This window comes from Capra hircus, chromosome 24 (assembly GCF_001704415.2).
Source record: "Capra hircus breed San Clemente chromosome 24, ASM170441v1, whole genome shotgun sequence".
Taxonomy (NCBI): domain Eukaryota; kingdom Metazoa; phylum Chordata; class Mammalia; order Artiodactyla; family Bovidae; genus Capra; species Capra hircus.
The window spans coordinates 43,787,608-43,802,337 of record NC_030831.1 but is presented as its reverse complement, the minus strand read 5'-3'; the positions used below and the strand labels follow the sequence as shown (position 1 = coordinate 43,802,337).

The 14,730-nt window shown below is 48.4% G+C and overlaps 1 protein-coding gene across 1 annotated transcript in view; it reads right to left on the bottom strand.

The window, feature by feature from the left end:
• LDLRAD4 (low density lipoprotein receptor class A domain containing 4) overlaps window positions 1-14,730 on the bottom strand; it is a 160,890-nt gene that overhangs the window by 5,823 nt on the left and 140,337 nt on the right. The window contains 3 exon segments of the mRNA XM_018039377.1: window positions 3-471; window positions 1,807-1,857; window positions 11,927-12,081. Of these exon segments, the coding sequence (XP_017894866.1) occupies window positions 3-471; window positions 1,807-1,857; window positions 11,927-12,081 (675 nt within the window).

The window sequence follows — 14,730 nt, the reverse complement described above, 5'->3', positions numbered from 1 at the left end:
GCCTTCTCGCTGGAGCAGCAGTCTGCTCCCCCTGTGTGCGCCGCTGTGCTGGGGGTGGGAGGGAGTGGCGCCTGGGTAGTGGCCCATCGCCTCACTGTAGGCCGGGGGCGGCCCCGCCATCCTCCCAGTACTACTGCAGGTACTGGCACTGATGCCTGAATTGCTGCTGGGTGGGCACGGGCCCCCACTGTACACGGATACGCCTATCAAGTCGCTGTCAAAAACAGTTCGGTTGGGCGGTGCCCGCACTGACTCTCGGTTGAGTTCCATCTGCTGTTCAGGGTCCCGGAGCTGCAGGGTGCAGGGCCCCTGGTAAGGAGGTGGCTCCTCCCCATCCGACAGGGAGATGGTGGGGGGAAGGTCAATCTCGTGCTGCACGTAGGGGTAGGTGGGCTGGAAGCGGCTGAACCGATCCCTCTGGAGAAAAGGTGGGGCAGTCACCCCATCCCTGGACCGCGGGGCATACATGGTCTGCAGGGAAGAGAGGAACGGCTGCGAGATGTTCTCAGCACAGTGATGACCACGGACGTGACGGCCGCAGGGAAATTAACGCCTGGTCTGTTCTCACCCGTCTGAAAACTTCCCCCACCAAAAAAACAAGTAAAGACTATTCCAGAAAAAAAGGTTTTCTCATTCCTAATGACTTACATCACTCACCTTGCCAAACCCAGGATGGTTCAGCAACGGATAATTGCAGTTACCTGAAAATGTAGGTTTAATGGAGTTATTGTATGTGCTATGTGTACATTTCCCACTGGGTTAAGAAGAATGCAGGAGCCCCCACCCCCAGGCCAGCCCCCCAACATGACCTGCTCCAGGTCCCACTCTTTTTTATAGGAAGTAAGGACAGCCCCCCTGCTTTCTCAAGCCCCTTCCAGCTCCTAGACCTGTGATTCAGAGGAGTGGGGAAGGGGATAGAATTTCCTTTGTAATTGAAAGTTGCAAATTCACAGGCCTGTACTTGGAGCAGATACAAGCCTGGGACAACTTATGACTTATTTATAGGAACCTGCTGCCCTAGCAGTTACTTTAAAATATGAAACAAGTGACTTTTTCTTTCTAGCTTCTAAACTTATCCAGTTATTTTGGATAAAATTTCCTGTAATTTTTAGCAACCAACATGAAAAATGTTTTATATTCCAAAGTAAAGATGATTATAGATTTTTTTTCCCCAAAAAGAATCCAGACATTTTATTTAACATAACTTATTCACCATTCAACTTTCTTCTAGAGGAAAGACATACATATATAAAGATATATAGTCATTAACTTCTCTCATACCATATTTTTAACTTAAAGGCAAAAAACTTATTTTCCCAATTGTATGTGTGTGCATGCTCAGTCGTGTCCAACTCTTTGCAACCCCATGGACTGTGGTTCACCAGGATCCTCTGTCCACGGAATTTTTCAGGGAGGAATACTGGAGTGGGTTGGCACTTCCTACTCGAGGGGATCTCCCCCACCCAGGGTGCGAACCTGTATTGGCAGGCAGATTCTTTACCACTGCACCACCTAGAAAGCCCCTTCCCTATCATACTAAGTCTTTATTGAATCTGTTACAACAAACACTTTCATGTTTTGGTTATATTGGCCTTCAGGCATGTGGGATCCTAGCTCCCTGGCCGGGGATTGAACCCCTTGCATTGGAAGGTGAAGTCTTAATACCACTGGACCACCAGGGAAGTTCCTCCCCAACCTCCTAAACCAGGTTATTGGCACACATCTTAGTCTTTGTGCCGACACAACCCTTCCACCAATCTTGTTCATCTCCTGCCACCCACATCTCGCCAGTGTTCAATCCCTTACCTCTGAGGTAGGCCGAGGTTCAGAGCCGTCTGAAGGCCACAGGCACCCTTCCTGAGTGGGGAGCAGGGAGTGGACATCACAGGAAGATAATTAGTTTCATGCAGCAGCACCCAAAGCCAAGGCATCACACACACTCCACTGAACACAGGCTGTTTAACACCCAGGACCACAAAGCCCCAGCCCTTAATCTGCACCTCGAGGAAAGCTGTGGCCACAAGTACAACAGATCTCCCCACAGTAGCATTGAGAAAGGTCTGGAGTCTCTCAATTTACACGTGTGTGTGTGCAACTCTGGTATCAAGCCTTCCGAGCTGGGGCTGCCCTGTGTTAACAGCAGCAGAAGGAAAGCACTGCCCGTCCATAGCAGTGGGCTTTCAAACTGAAAACTGAGTTTCCCAAACCTAAGAGCCCCCTGGGCATCTTCCAATGAACTGATTCTTCAGTACAAACATTCACAAGGTACATGGAACCTGAGATTGAGTTGTAGTATCTTTTGTCACAAATGTTTGGCCACACTGACAAGCAAACAATAGGCATGACTAAGGATCACTTGTAAGACCATGAACCTGTCAACAGATGTGATATCCCTTCTGAACTCATTGTTGGCTACAGCAGGGTCTGCTGGGCTGTTGTGATTAGTAAGAACTGCATCAGAGCGAGGGCAGTGCCCACATTTTTCGATTCCAAAAGAATACGCACACATGATCTGCCATCATAGCCTCCTGTGACCTGAAAGTGACCACAGGCAGACCTAGGAGGTGAAGGTGACCTTCAGAGGCAAAGGTGACCTTCCCTGCTCCCTGCAGGCCAGTGTTCAGCACAGCCCCCCTCACTGCAAGCAGGTGGCATCCTTAGGTCTGACTATACAACCATGTAATGGCGACAGGCCACACAGTGACTAACCAGGTGTCCAAGCCCCGGTGTTGAGAACAGCACAGAACACCCTCTACTGTTTCCAGGACTCAGAATTCTACTCTTGGTGACAACAGCTGTAGATTAAAGCACAGGGAACAGCCTGATGGCCAGAACTCACAGCGCCAGATGAAGCAGGTGAGGAAGGACCCAGGAGAAGGGTGGCGCATTTTCTGAAAATGGCAGTAACCATTCTCAATGGTTTTATTTCCCTAGAAATTAGCAACACTGAAAAAATCCCTGAAAAAGATTGACACCAAGCCCTGCACACACTCAGTCCTGTATTTCACCAAATCTGCATCAACCTCTCTGTTTCTAAATCCATGTGCTTCCCAGCCCCGCTTTTCAGAGTCCCTCCTGCCAACCTCACCCCTCCAGACCTCCCCTCCCCCTGCCTCTCTGGCCACTCAGCCTGTTCCCCTTGGGGCACATCTGCATCACCACCGCCACAGCAACCGCAGCAGATGCCCCGGGGAGCCAGGTCCTCTGACCACGGCGGAGTAAGCTGAGAAATAAGTTAGCAGTTTATAGAATTCATAGCAACAGGAATGAAATCAAGCCAGCATCACTACCCAGGCCCATATGCACTGCATCTCTCCTAGCTGTGTGCTTGTGAGAACTGTTCACTCAAGCTGTGTCCACAGAGCACCTCTTGGTGACCTAAAGATGCCCCCATGGGTGCCGCGGGAGCAGGGCCACCAGAACCCAGGCCCACAATGGCCTTGGGCCACCACGAGGGGCTCCAGGGAATCTGCATGCTGTGGAGAAGGAACAGGACAGCTCTGGATCTCAGAGGGGGAAGATGTGTGTTTTCAGATTCCTTTACCCTCGAGGAATCTGCTTTGTATTTTACTCCTCCAGCCACATTGGCAGGAAACTTTCCCCTAAGTTGAACCTGACACTAAAACATCTGTATTAAAGATTAAAAAATCACATGCTCTTCCAAGTGATTGTCTTTACCATCCGAATGATCCAGATATGCCGGCTGCAGACCTAGAACACAATGACTGCATTTTTTCCTTTTCAATCTGGCACTTATTTTGGGCTGGATGGTGAGTAGAAAATCAAAATTGTCTTTTTTAAAGTTGTGGTAAGTTATATGTAACATTTACTATTTTAATTATTTGAAAGCATATGGTTCTGTGGCATTAAGTCCATCCACTTGCCATGTACTGATCGCTGCATCCATCTCCAGAATTTGTCTGAGACACCACACCTACTAAACACCAACTCTGTATTCCTTCCACCCAAGGCGCGGGTGACCAGCACTCTACCCTCTGTCTCTATGAATCTGACTGTTCTAAGGACCTCATCCAAGTGGAATCATACAATACTGTCCTTATTTCACTGAGCATAATGACTTTATGGCTTATCCGTGGTGCAGCCAGTGTCAGCATTTCCTTCCTTTTTAAGGATGAGTAATAATCCATTGCAGGGACATACTGTATTTTGTTATTCACAGGTATCTTGGTTGTGTCCACCTTTTGGCCATCGTGAATAATGCTACTGTAAACGGGGGTGTACAAATCTCTCTCTGAATCTCTGCTTTTCATGGAGGAGAACTTTTGGGTCATGTGGTAACTCCATGTTTAATGTGGAGGGCCGGGGGAACCACTACTGTTTCCCAGAGTGGTGGTACCATTTCACATTCTCACCAACGAGCGCAGGGTTCCAATTTCTTGCCAATCCTGATCTTCTAGTTTCTTGATAATCAGTCCAAGTGGGTGTGATGTGGCATCTCACCCTGGTTTTAGCCTGTGTATGGTTAGTATGTTAAGTCGGGGTTCTCCAGAGAAACAGGAGACAGACTGATTATAGGCATCAACCACGTGCCCACGGAGGCAAAGAGGTCCCACATTTGCAATGTGTGAGATGGACAACCAGGAAAGCCAGTGGTATAATTCAGTCCAAATAATGAAGAACTGAGAACCGGTGGGGGGGGGTGGGCACTGGTATATGTTGTGGATTTCCAAGGCCCCAAAACCAGGAGCTCTGATGTCCAAGGGCAGGAGAAAATCAACATCCCAGCTGAGAACTGGGGGGCCACTGGTATATGTCTTGGATTTCCAAGGGCCCCAAACTAGGAGCTCTGATGTCCAAGGGCAGGAGAAAATCAACATCCCAGCTCAAGAAAAGAGAGGAAGAAAGAACTTGCCCATCCTCCACCTTCTTGTTTTACCCAGGCCCTCAGGGATTGGATGATGCTCACCCACACTGGTGAGGGCAGATTTTCTTCACTCCGTCCACTGAGTCGAATGGTTATCTCTTCTGGAATAACTCTGACAGACACACCCAAAAGTAATGCTTTATCCAGGCATTGCTTAGCTCAGTCAGGCTGACACACAAAATTAACCATCACAATTAGTGATCCTGAGCTCTTCTCATGTGCTTGTTGGCTATCTGTATTATCTTCCTTGGAGAAGTATCTACTCAGGTTCTTTGCCTATTTTAAATCTGCCTAAATTAAAATTACATTGACTTACTTTGTTGTTTGTTATAAAAGTTCTTTATACTTTTTGAATATCAAAATGTGATTTGTAAATATTTTCTCCCATTCTGTGAGTTGCCTTTCAATCTCGATAGTGTCCTGTGATAAGGTTAAGATTTTAATATTTGAAGTCCAATTTACCAATTTTTTTTCTTTGGTTGCCTGTGCTTTTGGTGTCAGAGTCAAGATACCATTGCCAAACCCAATGTCATGAAGCTTTTTCCCTATTGTTTTAAGAGTTTAATAGTTTTAACTTGTACATTTAGGTTTTGATACATTTTGAATTAACTTTTTGTATATGCTAGCAGATAAGGGTTCAATGTTATTATTTTGCAATGAACACCCAGTCTATCCAACACCATTTTTTTTAAGAGTCTCCTTTCTCCTTGAATGGCCTTTGGAACCCTTGTTGGAAATCACCTGACCATACATGGTAGTTGATTCGCTAAGTCATGTCTGACAAATCTGCAACCCCACGGACTGCAGCCCCACCAGGATCCTCTGTCCATGGAATTTTCCAGGCAAGAATACTGGAGTGGGTTGCAATTTCCTTCTCCAGGGGATCTTCCGACCGAGGAATCAAACCCAGGTCTCCTGCATTGCAGGCAGGATTCTTGCATTACCGGCAGATTCTTTTACTGACTGAGTTACAAGGGAAGTCCCTCTGACCATACATGGGGGAGTTTATTTCCAGGCTCTCTATTCTATCCTGTTGGTCTAAATATTTGTCTTTATTGCATTCTGGTAATTTTTGAAATTAAGAAGTATGTAATTTCCAACTTCGTTATTCTTTTTCAACATTATTTTGGCTATGGGCGGGTTGGAGTCCCATGAATTTCAGGATGGGCTTTTCTATTTCTGCAGAAAAACATCAGGGAGCATACTGTGGATTGCTCTCGGTAGTTCCGACATCTTAACAGTATCAAGTCTTTCGGTCCATGAACCCAAGATACCTTTCCATTTACTTGAGAATAATTTCTTTCACCAACACTACAAACCCTTCATATTCATGGTTAAGTTTATTCCTAAGTATTTTATTCTGTTTGATGTTATCGTAAACTGAACTGTTTTCTTAATTTCTTTTTGGATTGTTTGTTGTTAGTATAAACAAACACAACTGATTTGGGGGGGTGCTGATTCTGTGTCCTGCAACTTTGCTGAACTTATTAGTTCTAGTGGAGTTTTTGTTTATTAGTTAATTGGAATGCTTAGGGTTTTCTTACATATCATGTCATCTACAAAGAGAGGTAAGTTTACTTTTTCCTTTCTTACTGAGATACATGTCTTTTCTTGCCTTGTTGCTCCAGCTAAAACTTAAATACTATGTTGGATAGAAGTGGTGAAAGAACACATGCGTCCTTTCCTTGCTCCAGATCTGACAGGGGAGCCACCAGTCACTCACTGTTGTGTATCATGTTCACTGCGGGCTTTTCATAGATTACTTCATTATGCTGAGGTAGTTTCCTTGTATCTTAGTTTGTTGAATGTTTTTATTATGAAAGGGTGCTGAATTATGTTAGATACTTTTTTGTATCAATGAGACGATCATGCCGTTTTTTTCCTTTCACTCTGTTAATGAGGTGAATTACATAGATTGATTTCATAATGTGGAACCCTCCATGCATTCCAGAAATAAACCCCACTTGGTCATGGTGATATAATCCTTTTATTATGATGTTGAATTCTCATTTGTTAGTGCCACTGAGGATTCTTACATCAATGTTTATTTGGGATGTTGGTCACTGGCTTCTTTTCCTGTTGTGTCTGTCTGGTTTTGGTACTGGGGCAATGCTAGCCTATAAAATGAGTTCAAAAGGGGTCCATCCTTTTCAATTTTGGGGGAGGAGTCTGAGGACTGGTGTCAATTCTTTGAATGTTTTGTAGAATTCACCAGTTAAGCCATTTAGCCTAGGAAATTTCTTTGTTGGAAGATCTTTGATTATTGATTCAATCTCCTTACCAGTTATAGATCAATTCGTATTTTCTCTTTCTTCAGGACTCAGTCTTAGGAGGGGGTTTCTAGGAATCTGTCCATTTCATCTGGGTTATTATTTTATTCAATATGTTGATATACAAGTGCTCAGAGTACTAATACTCTTTTTTTTTTGTCTGTATCTCTTAGATTTTTTCCCACCCAAAGGATGCCATCCTTATAGCACTGAGAGAGTCACCTGTGACCATGACTCACTGGCTGGTGCTGTGAGCTGCAGCTGAAGCCCACTTGCTGCCATAGGGCCATGGGCACTGTGACCACATGAGACCACCCCATGCCCCCAACGTTCTTGGTGTAGCTCTCAGCTAAACTCTCCTTTCAATACACAGAGGACCACAGGGATCATCAGATTTGGGCACTGGAAACACCCAGTACAGTGTTTCCCATACTGTGAGTTGCAGCCTCTTGAAGAGCTAAGTGGTATGTTTAAGTGGTATCAATTTAAGTGGTATGTCTTTCCTACACATTTGGTTAAAGTGGTCAGACAATCTGAAGGTCTCTGATCTGAGCCAATTCTCACTCATTTTGGATGGGAGGAAACTGAGGCTTGAGGAGGGCACATGACTCGCTGGAGGTGACACAGCCAGTCTGTATAAAGCAAGATCACTGCTGGATATTTCAGTTTCTACCCAAGCGTTCCTCACAGCAAATGAATATTATCATATGGCCTCAAATATTTGAAATTTTATTTTACTCCCTGTTCCAGGATGAAAAGCACAGCTAAAACTGATGTTTGGGTATTTAGCAACACCTTTGCCATCTGATAAAGAAGGCTGAGTGCCAAAGAACTGATGCTTTCGAACTGTGGTGCTGGAGAAGACTCTTGAGAGTCCCTTGGACAGCAAGGAGATCAAACCAATCAAATGTAAAGGAAATCAACCCTGAATATTATATTGGAAGGACTGATGCTGAAGCTGAAGCTCCAATACTTTGGCCACCTGATGCAAAGGGCTGACTCACTGAAAAAGACCCTGATGCTGGGAAAGACTGAGGGCAGGAAAAGGATGATAGAGGATAAGATGGTTGGATGGCATCACTGACTCAATGGACATGAGTTTGAGCAAACTCAGGGAGATACTGATGAACAGAGAAACATGGTGTGCCATTCATGGGGTCTCAAAGAGTCAGATACAACTTAGCGACCAAACAACAACAAAAGTCCATTTTCTCTTGTTTCTTCCCTATTCCCAGACAGATTCCTCAGTCGTACTGACTTTTCCACCCAGGCGACACTAACAGCTTAAGTGCTGGTGATTGTCCTCTCCAGCACTTCCCCTTACCCACCTTGGGCATCCATCATCAGACTTCTCAAGACTACTTCCCTTCCAACTTGATTCAATGTAGACCAGATCCCCTAAGGGAAAGACAAACCATGAAGCAAGTTCTCCTGGGAGGAAAGCAAAGGGACTCCTTTATTGTCCAGAACAATCAACAGCTAGAGAAAGCCTACAGGCCCAGAACCAAACCCAAGAGGAGGACTGTGATGCCTCCTGGGCTGGAGGCAGGGCCAGTGAGCAGTCAGGCTTCCAGAGGAAGCAGCCTGGGAACCAGAGAGCTCAGGGCCAAACACTGTGAGCCTCCTTTCAGGCCACATGCCTTCCCACAGTGGAGCTGGTAGGGGAGGAACAGAGCCATCCTAGCCACCTCCCTTAGATGCCCAGGTCAGCCTCCCCAACAGGGACCACTCAGAATCAAGATAATTCAGAGAACACGTTTCTTCCCCAGAACAAACCACATCAATTTTAAAGGACTAAGTAAAAGCACACTTCACCAGCAGATGAGCAGAAGTAACACATGATCATAGCCTTATCACAAGAGCCTTACCAACAGGGACACCAGGCTACTGTCCACCATCCCCTCCTGGGTTCTTCCTGGCCTTTCTCTGCAGCATTAGCTTGTAGCCTGAACAACATCAGGCTTACTAATGGTCACACTTGACTTTGTACCAAAATCGTATCAGTAACTTGATCAACTGCATCTTGAGATTTAACTCTATATGGATTTTGGCTGGTACCAAAAATCAAATCCATCCGCAGAGAACAAATAAGAAAATTCCAAACTGACATAAACCAGGCTCTATGGGGATTCCCTGATGGAGCAGTGGATAATAATCTGCCTGCCAAAGCAGGGGACATGGGTTCGATCCCCGGTCCAGGAAAATTCCACATGCCATGAAACAACTAAGCCCATGTGCCACAACTACTCAGCCCCTCTAGAGCCCACAAGCTGCAACTACTGAAGCTGGAGCAACTAAAGCCAGTGCTTCACAACAGGAGAAGCCACTGCAATGAGAAACCCACACACCACAACTAGAGAAAGCCCACTGCACGGCAACAAAGATCCAGTGTCGCAGCCAAAAATAATTAAATTTTTTAAAAAATGGTTCTAAATACTAAGAGCAGACTCCCTCAGAAAGAACACATAGCTTTTTATCACAAACCCACTTAACTGCTACTACCACTATTGAAGCATTTCCTTTTCTCGTAACTTAACTGCAGCCAATTGACTGATAGCTCTTTTTCATTTTCATCCAGAAATGGCTGCTTCCACCAGATTTAGCACTGGTCCCTCCTACTGCCCTGGCCCCCTGGAACGGCATCTCAGGGACACTGTGGTGATGCAGGCTCACTAGCCTTCCCAAAACAGCCTCCATCTGTCCTTCTCTTGGCAACGAAGTGTGTCATTCCACAGGCCTTGGGGGCAGCAAGGGGCCACATGAGGAAAGGGCTATGACTGCACAAAGCAAACCCTCCAAAACTGAGCAAGCTGGGCCCAAAGGGGCCACTGATCCAACCCACCTTTTCCCAGAGGGCTCTCTGTGAGAACCCGGGCTGTCACAGCTACTGAGGCCTCAGCTTGCCTTTCCCTTCTAGATAAAGGGAAAGCCCATTAGCGCAGAAAGGGAGTCGTTTCCTCAACCACATCAGAACATCTACAATTTCAGCCTCTCCTCAAAAACAAAAGCCGACTATTGGGCTTCATTGTTCCACCTTGACTATCAACTCTTCCCCCAAGAAATATATAAAAATAACATTAACCAATAGTGTTAAACCAAACTCTCCAGAAGCTGATAAATTAGATGCCCAGCCTTTCTCACACCACTTTAAAATAAACATGCTCTTTACTAACATGGTTGTGGAGACCTCACACAGTTCCAGAACAAATAGGCCAAAAGGCCCACAGAAATGCGAGAGTCCCAGCAATGCACTGGCTCAGAGCCCTGGATGCTCACGCACAGGAAGGCCGGCAGGGGGCGCACCACACCTACCAGCTGCCAACAGCAGGCACGGTGGCTTCTGGGATGCAGACAGCAGACACCGCGCCTCGAAACCCTGGCCACCTCCAAAGAAGCACAAACCCCACGAGGCCACGGGCAGCCCGGCCCCTCTAGGCCCCTTGTGGGGAGGCTGGCTGCATGTTGGGGCACCCAAAAGGGCACCCTGAAGCTGCCTCACCCCACACCCTCCCATAGGTTTCAGCCTCCTGCTGTGCACCCCTCCCCACACACAAATGGCCTCTGGAGACCCCCAGCCTCCCCCAAGACAGACAATACCACCAAAAATAGCCACAGCACTGCTGATGGGGGGAGGCTGGGGTTCGCTACGACGTTTCTTCGACTGGTGGGTACCAGGCCCACGTCCACTCAATGACCCAGGGAACGAAGGCAGGCAGAGCCCACACCAAGACCCTCTGATGAGGCAGGCTGCCTATGGACACTCCTAGCTTGGGGAACTGCAGGCAAAGGCTCTCATCACTGCTGTCGTCCCCGAGGCAGCCACAAGACTCACGTGTGGAGCAGCATCAGTGTCACTACCGAAGGGCCCCTAGGGAGGACGGGGTGGGGTGGAGGGGGTGCGCTCAGGCTCAGAGCATCACTACAGCAGCATCCCCGCACCGCGACAGCCACAGATGGTCCCCGGTGGGACCCTAACTGTGAGCGGGTCACACTGTTCTCCTAGAGCCATGTGAAGGGAGGCGGCACCTCTCAGGAGTCCTAACAGAAGAGGCAGTAATTAGGGGGAAGAAGTACCACCAGGTGGGGGACAAGTTCCTGGGCAGTGACCCCGAGCACTCCAGGATCCCATCTGTGTCCATGTCCCAACTAGACATGAAACAGAGCTCTGGCCTGGGCTGAATGGTTTCTGGTCACTGTGTAAACGTGCATCATGAGTTTGTGAAACCTCTGGGAGCGGTATTCACACCTCCCTGGTTTTATCAGAAGAAAAATCCAAGCCCTGGGATGTACCTGCCCGGCACGGGGACGTGGGAAGGAAACACGGCAGGAAGGGGATGTGGAGGGCGAGGGAAGGCCGGGAGAAGCCTCCCTCAGGGCTGACCTGTAGGCTCCTGTCCCTGTGGGTCTGGAGGCACCTACACTGTCCCTGTCGGTCTGGGGGCAGCAAGCAGCAGTCCCACTCTTTCCCAGACTCTGGCTGCCAGGGACACAGGACACTGGAGAAACCTCAGCTCCACTCACGGGGACAACAGACCTGAAGCCCACACAACCCACTGGCCCTCATGCCCCAGCGGCTGGCACCCTCACAGCCCTGCCCTGCTGAGCCACCGTCTCACGGTGCAGGCGGGGACACAGGATGCATCGCTGACCATCGCACCCTGACTGGGTATTCCGTGCGGTGGATATAGGAGCTGAGCCCAGTGCCATCCTGTGCCCGTGCTCCCAGCCCCAGCCTCAGCCCCAGGGAGACCCATTCCCAGCCCACACTTACCAGCTGCGGCCTGTCCTCCTGCCTCTGGCCCTGCCCCGGGCGGTGGATGAAGGACCGGGTGGATGCTCTGTAGTGGTTCAGCAGGCAGAAGATGACCACGACCATCACTGTGACCACCACCACCACCACCACCACCTGGGCGAACTCCAGCTCCGCTGCGACGAAGAGGAGAGCCGTCAGCCGGGCATGGGGCCGCCCCCTCCCAGACCCTCGAAGGACAGAAACTTCCCCAGGCCTGCTGCCTAAGGGTATCGCCGTGTGGCTGACAGGTGAGGGAGGAAGGCCCCAGCTGCTTCGACAGGTTCTGTCCTGAGATGGACCCATGTCACATGGACAGACAGCCACCACTCGGGGACCTTCCCCAGGGCAGGCAACTCCTGGGTTCCATCTCCCGGGACGTGAGAGGCTCAGGGCCCAGTCCCTGCCAGACCCCCTGCCCCTAGAGGTTGAAACTATGATTCCCAAAGCATCTCCCCATGGCCGCACAGCATCCTGGAGGGAAGAGGCACCACTCAGAGAAAGGACGGGACATGTCTCCACTGGGCTCCCCCTGCGCCATTACAGAAGTCTGTCTAAACCACACACTCCCCACCCGTGCATTCACCGGCAGTTGTGTGGGCGTGGGTGCCAGGGCTTTTGTGGGAAGCGGAGCCCAGGGCCAGCCCTGCGTCATCCTGTGGGCTTAGAAGGAGGGTCTTCCTGAACCCACAAGTCCCATCCTGTGGCACCATCCTGCACCCCACCCTTGGCCCCCCCTTCACACCTGAGGGACAGAGACGGACAAATGGGCCTGCCAGGCCAGGCAGGGCATGGGGAAGTGGCAGGGCCCAGGCGGGTGGGCTGGATGCACCCCTGGCCCATGACTGGGCTCCCTACGGTAGCTGTCCGCTCTGTTCTGCTGTGCTCTGGACACCCAAGGCCTCATGGCTGGTGGGCAGGGGCTTGTCTGCACTTATATGTCCTCGGGGAGGAAGCCCCCAGAAGCTACAAAGCACTATCAGAATCGTCATGGCAGCACCTCCGGAAAACTGAAATCACTGCCTGTCTGAGGGCCAGGGCTGGGACTCTGCAGCTGGGCTGCAGACACCAGCATGACCTCGTCTATCCTCACACGCTGTGGGCATGACACACTTGTGAGGCAGAAACTCTTCTTCACAACGCTCTGCCTGCACACAACTGTCCGTGTCTGGGACACGGTACCCATGTGACTGGACCTCAAACCCCATCCCCGAGGACACAGATGAGGGAGGCTGCGTGAGCAATGAGGAGCCCACCTCCATCATCTTGTGTTCCTGACGGCAGGCAAAGTGGTGGACTGAGGACAGACTCTGGAGCCCCAGCTGGGTTCTGGGGTGCCCACTGCATAGGTGCCCACCTGGAGGATCGCTCCTGCAGGCAGACTGAGGCCCACCCTGGCCGCCAAGCACAAGGTGGGCATCTTAGGAGGGGACCACAGTTCTGGGGACAAGCAGACAGGAAGCACGGAATCAAGGGCAGTCAATGCAGCACCGAGACTGAACCTAAGAAAATGCCTTGTTTTACCGACTTTTGTTTCTATTTTGTGAATGAACAGCAGAGTATTCAAAACTTGCCTTTCAGGTTGCCTTGTGCCCTGGAATTGACAAATGTTTTCTCTTCTCAAGAAAACTGTACTGCCTTTTTTTTTTTTTTTTTTTAATTTTTTTTTTTTTTAATTTTAAAATCTTTAATTCTTACATGCGTTCCCAAACATGAACCCCCCTCCCACCTCCCTCCCCACAACATCTCTCTGGGTCATCCCCATGTACCAGCCCCAAGCATGCTGCACCCTACGTCAGACATGGACTGGCGATTCAATTCTTACATGTACTGCTTTTTGGATGATGACTTCAGTGAGGGGCCTTACATGCCTCTACATGCATTAAGGCTTCACTTGGAAGCTGTCAGCCCACATCATCTTGTTCTGAATATGGAAGGCTATGCAGATGACCATTTGCAGCAATTCAATCAAATTATATTGTCATACTTCTATGGACATTTGCGGATATATATCTGTTTCACTTAAAAAGTATTTTTATTATAAAAAAATAATGAAGACTCCTTTAAAGTGTAAAGAACATATATGGATATAGTGTATAATATACAAGTTCCCCTGCACAAGCCGGCAGCTCTCACCGCGATGCCCATGTCATCCAGGACACAATTCAGCCACTGTGTGTATCTGTCTTTCACCTCTTGAATAAGGGCTTTCTTCTTTTCAATGAATGGAATTGCTGTACAAATATATTGTTCTTTTCTTCCACTCAATACATCACAAACATCTTTAAACAAGATCTCATTCCCCAGTTCCTAAATACGATACACTGGACCTTGCATTCTCTAAGCGACTGCTCTTTATGTGGTTGGATTTCTTTTTTCTACCATGATCAAAAAGGATTGTGTGTGACCCACACTTGTGAGCACCCCTAAGCAGAGATTCCACACACTTACACAACCTTGTACACTTGCTCTTGTCAGGGAGAGGGAAGGGAATCTCCTGCCTCGTGGCTCCAGATGCTGGGCCCTTTCCATTTGTACTAATTTGTGGTGGGGGGTGGGGGAGTGGGGGGGAGGGCAAAAACATGTATCTTGTTGTCATTTGTATTTCCCTGGTTACTAGTGATTGTGATCTTTCCCTATGATGGTAGGTAGTGGTAATTTGTATTTTTCTTCATACTAGTTCATATCACTTTATTTGTAACTTTCTCATTTGTAAGCAGTCTTTACATACTATGGCTATATTACAAATATTTTCTCCTGGTCTGTCACTTCTTGAACCTTTTCCA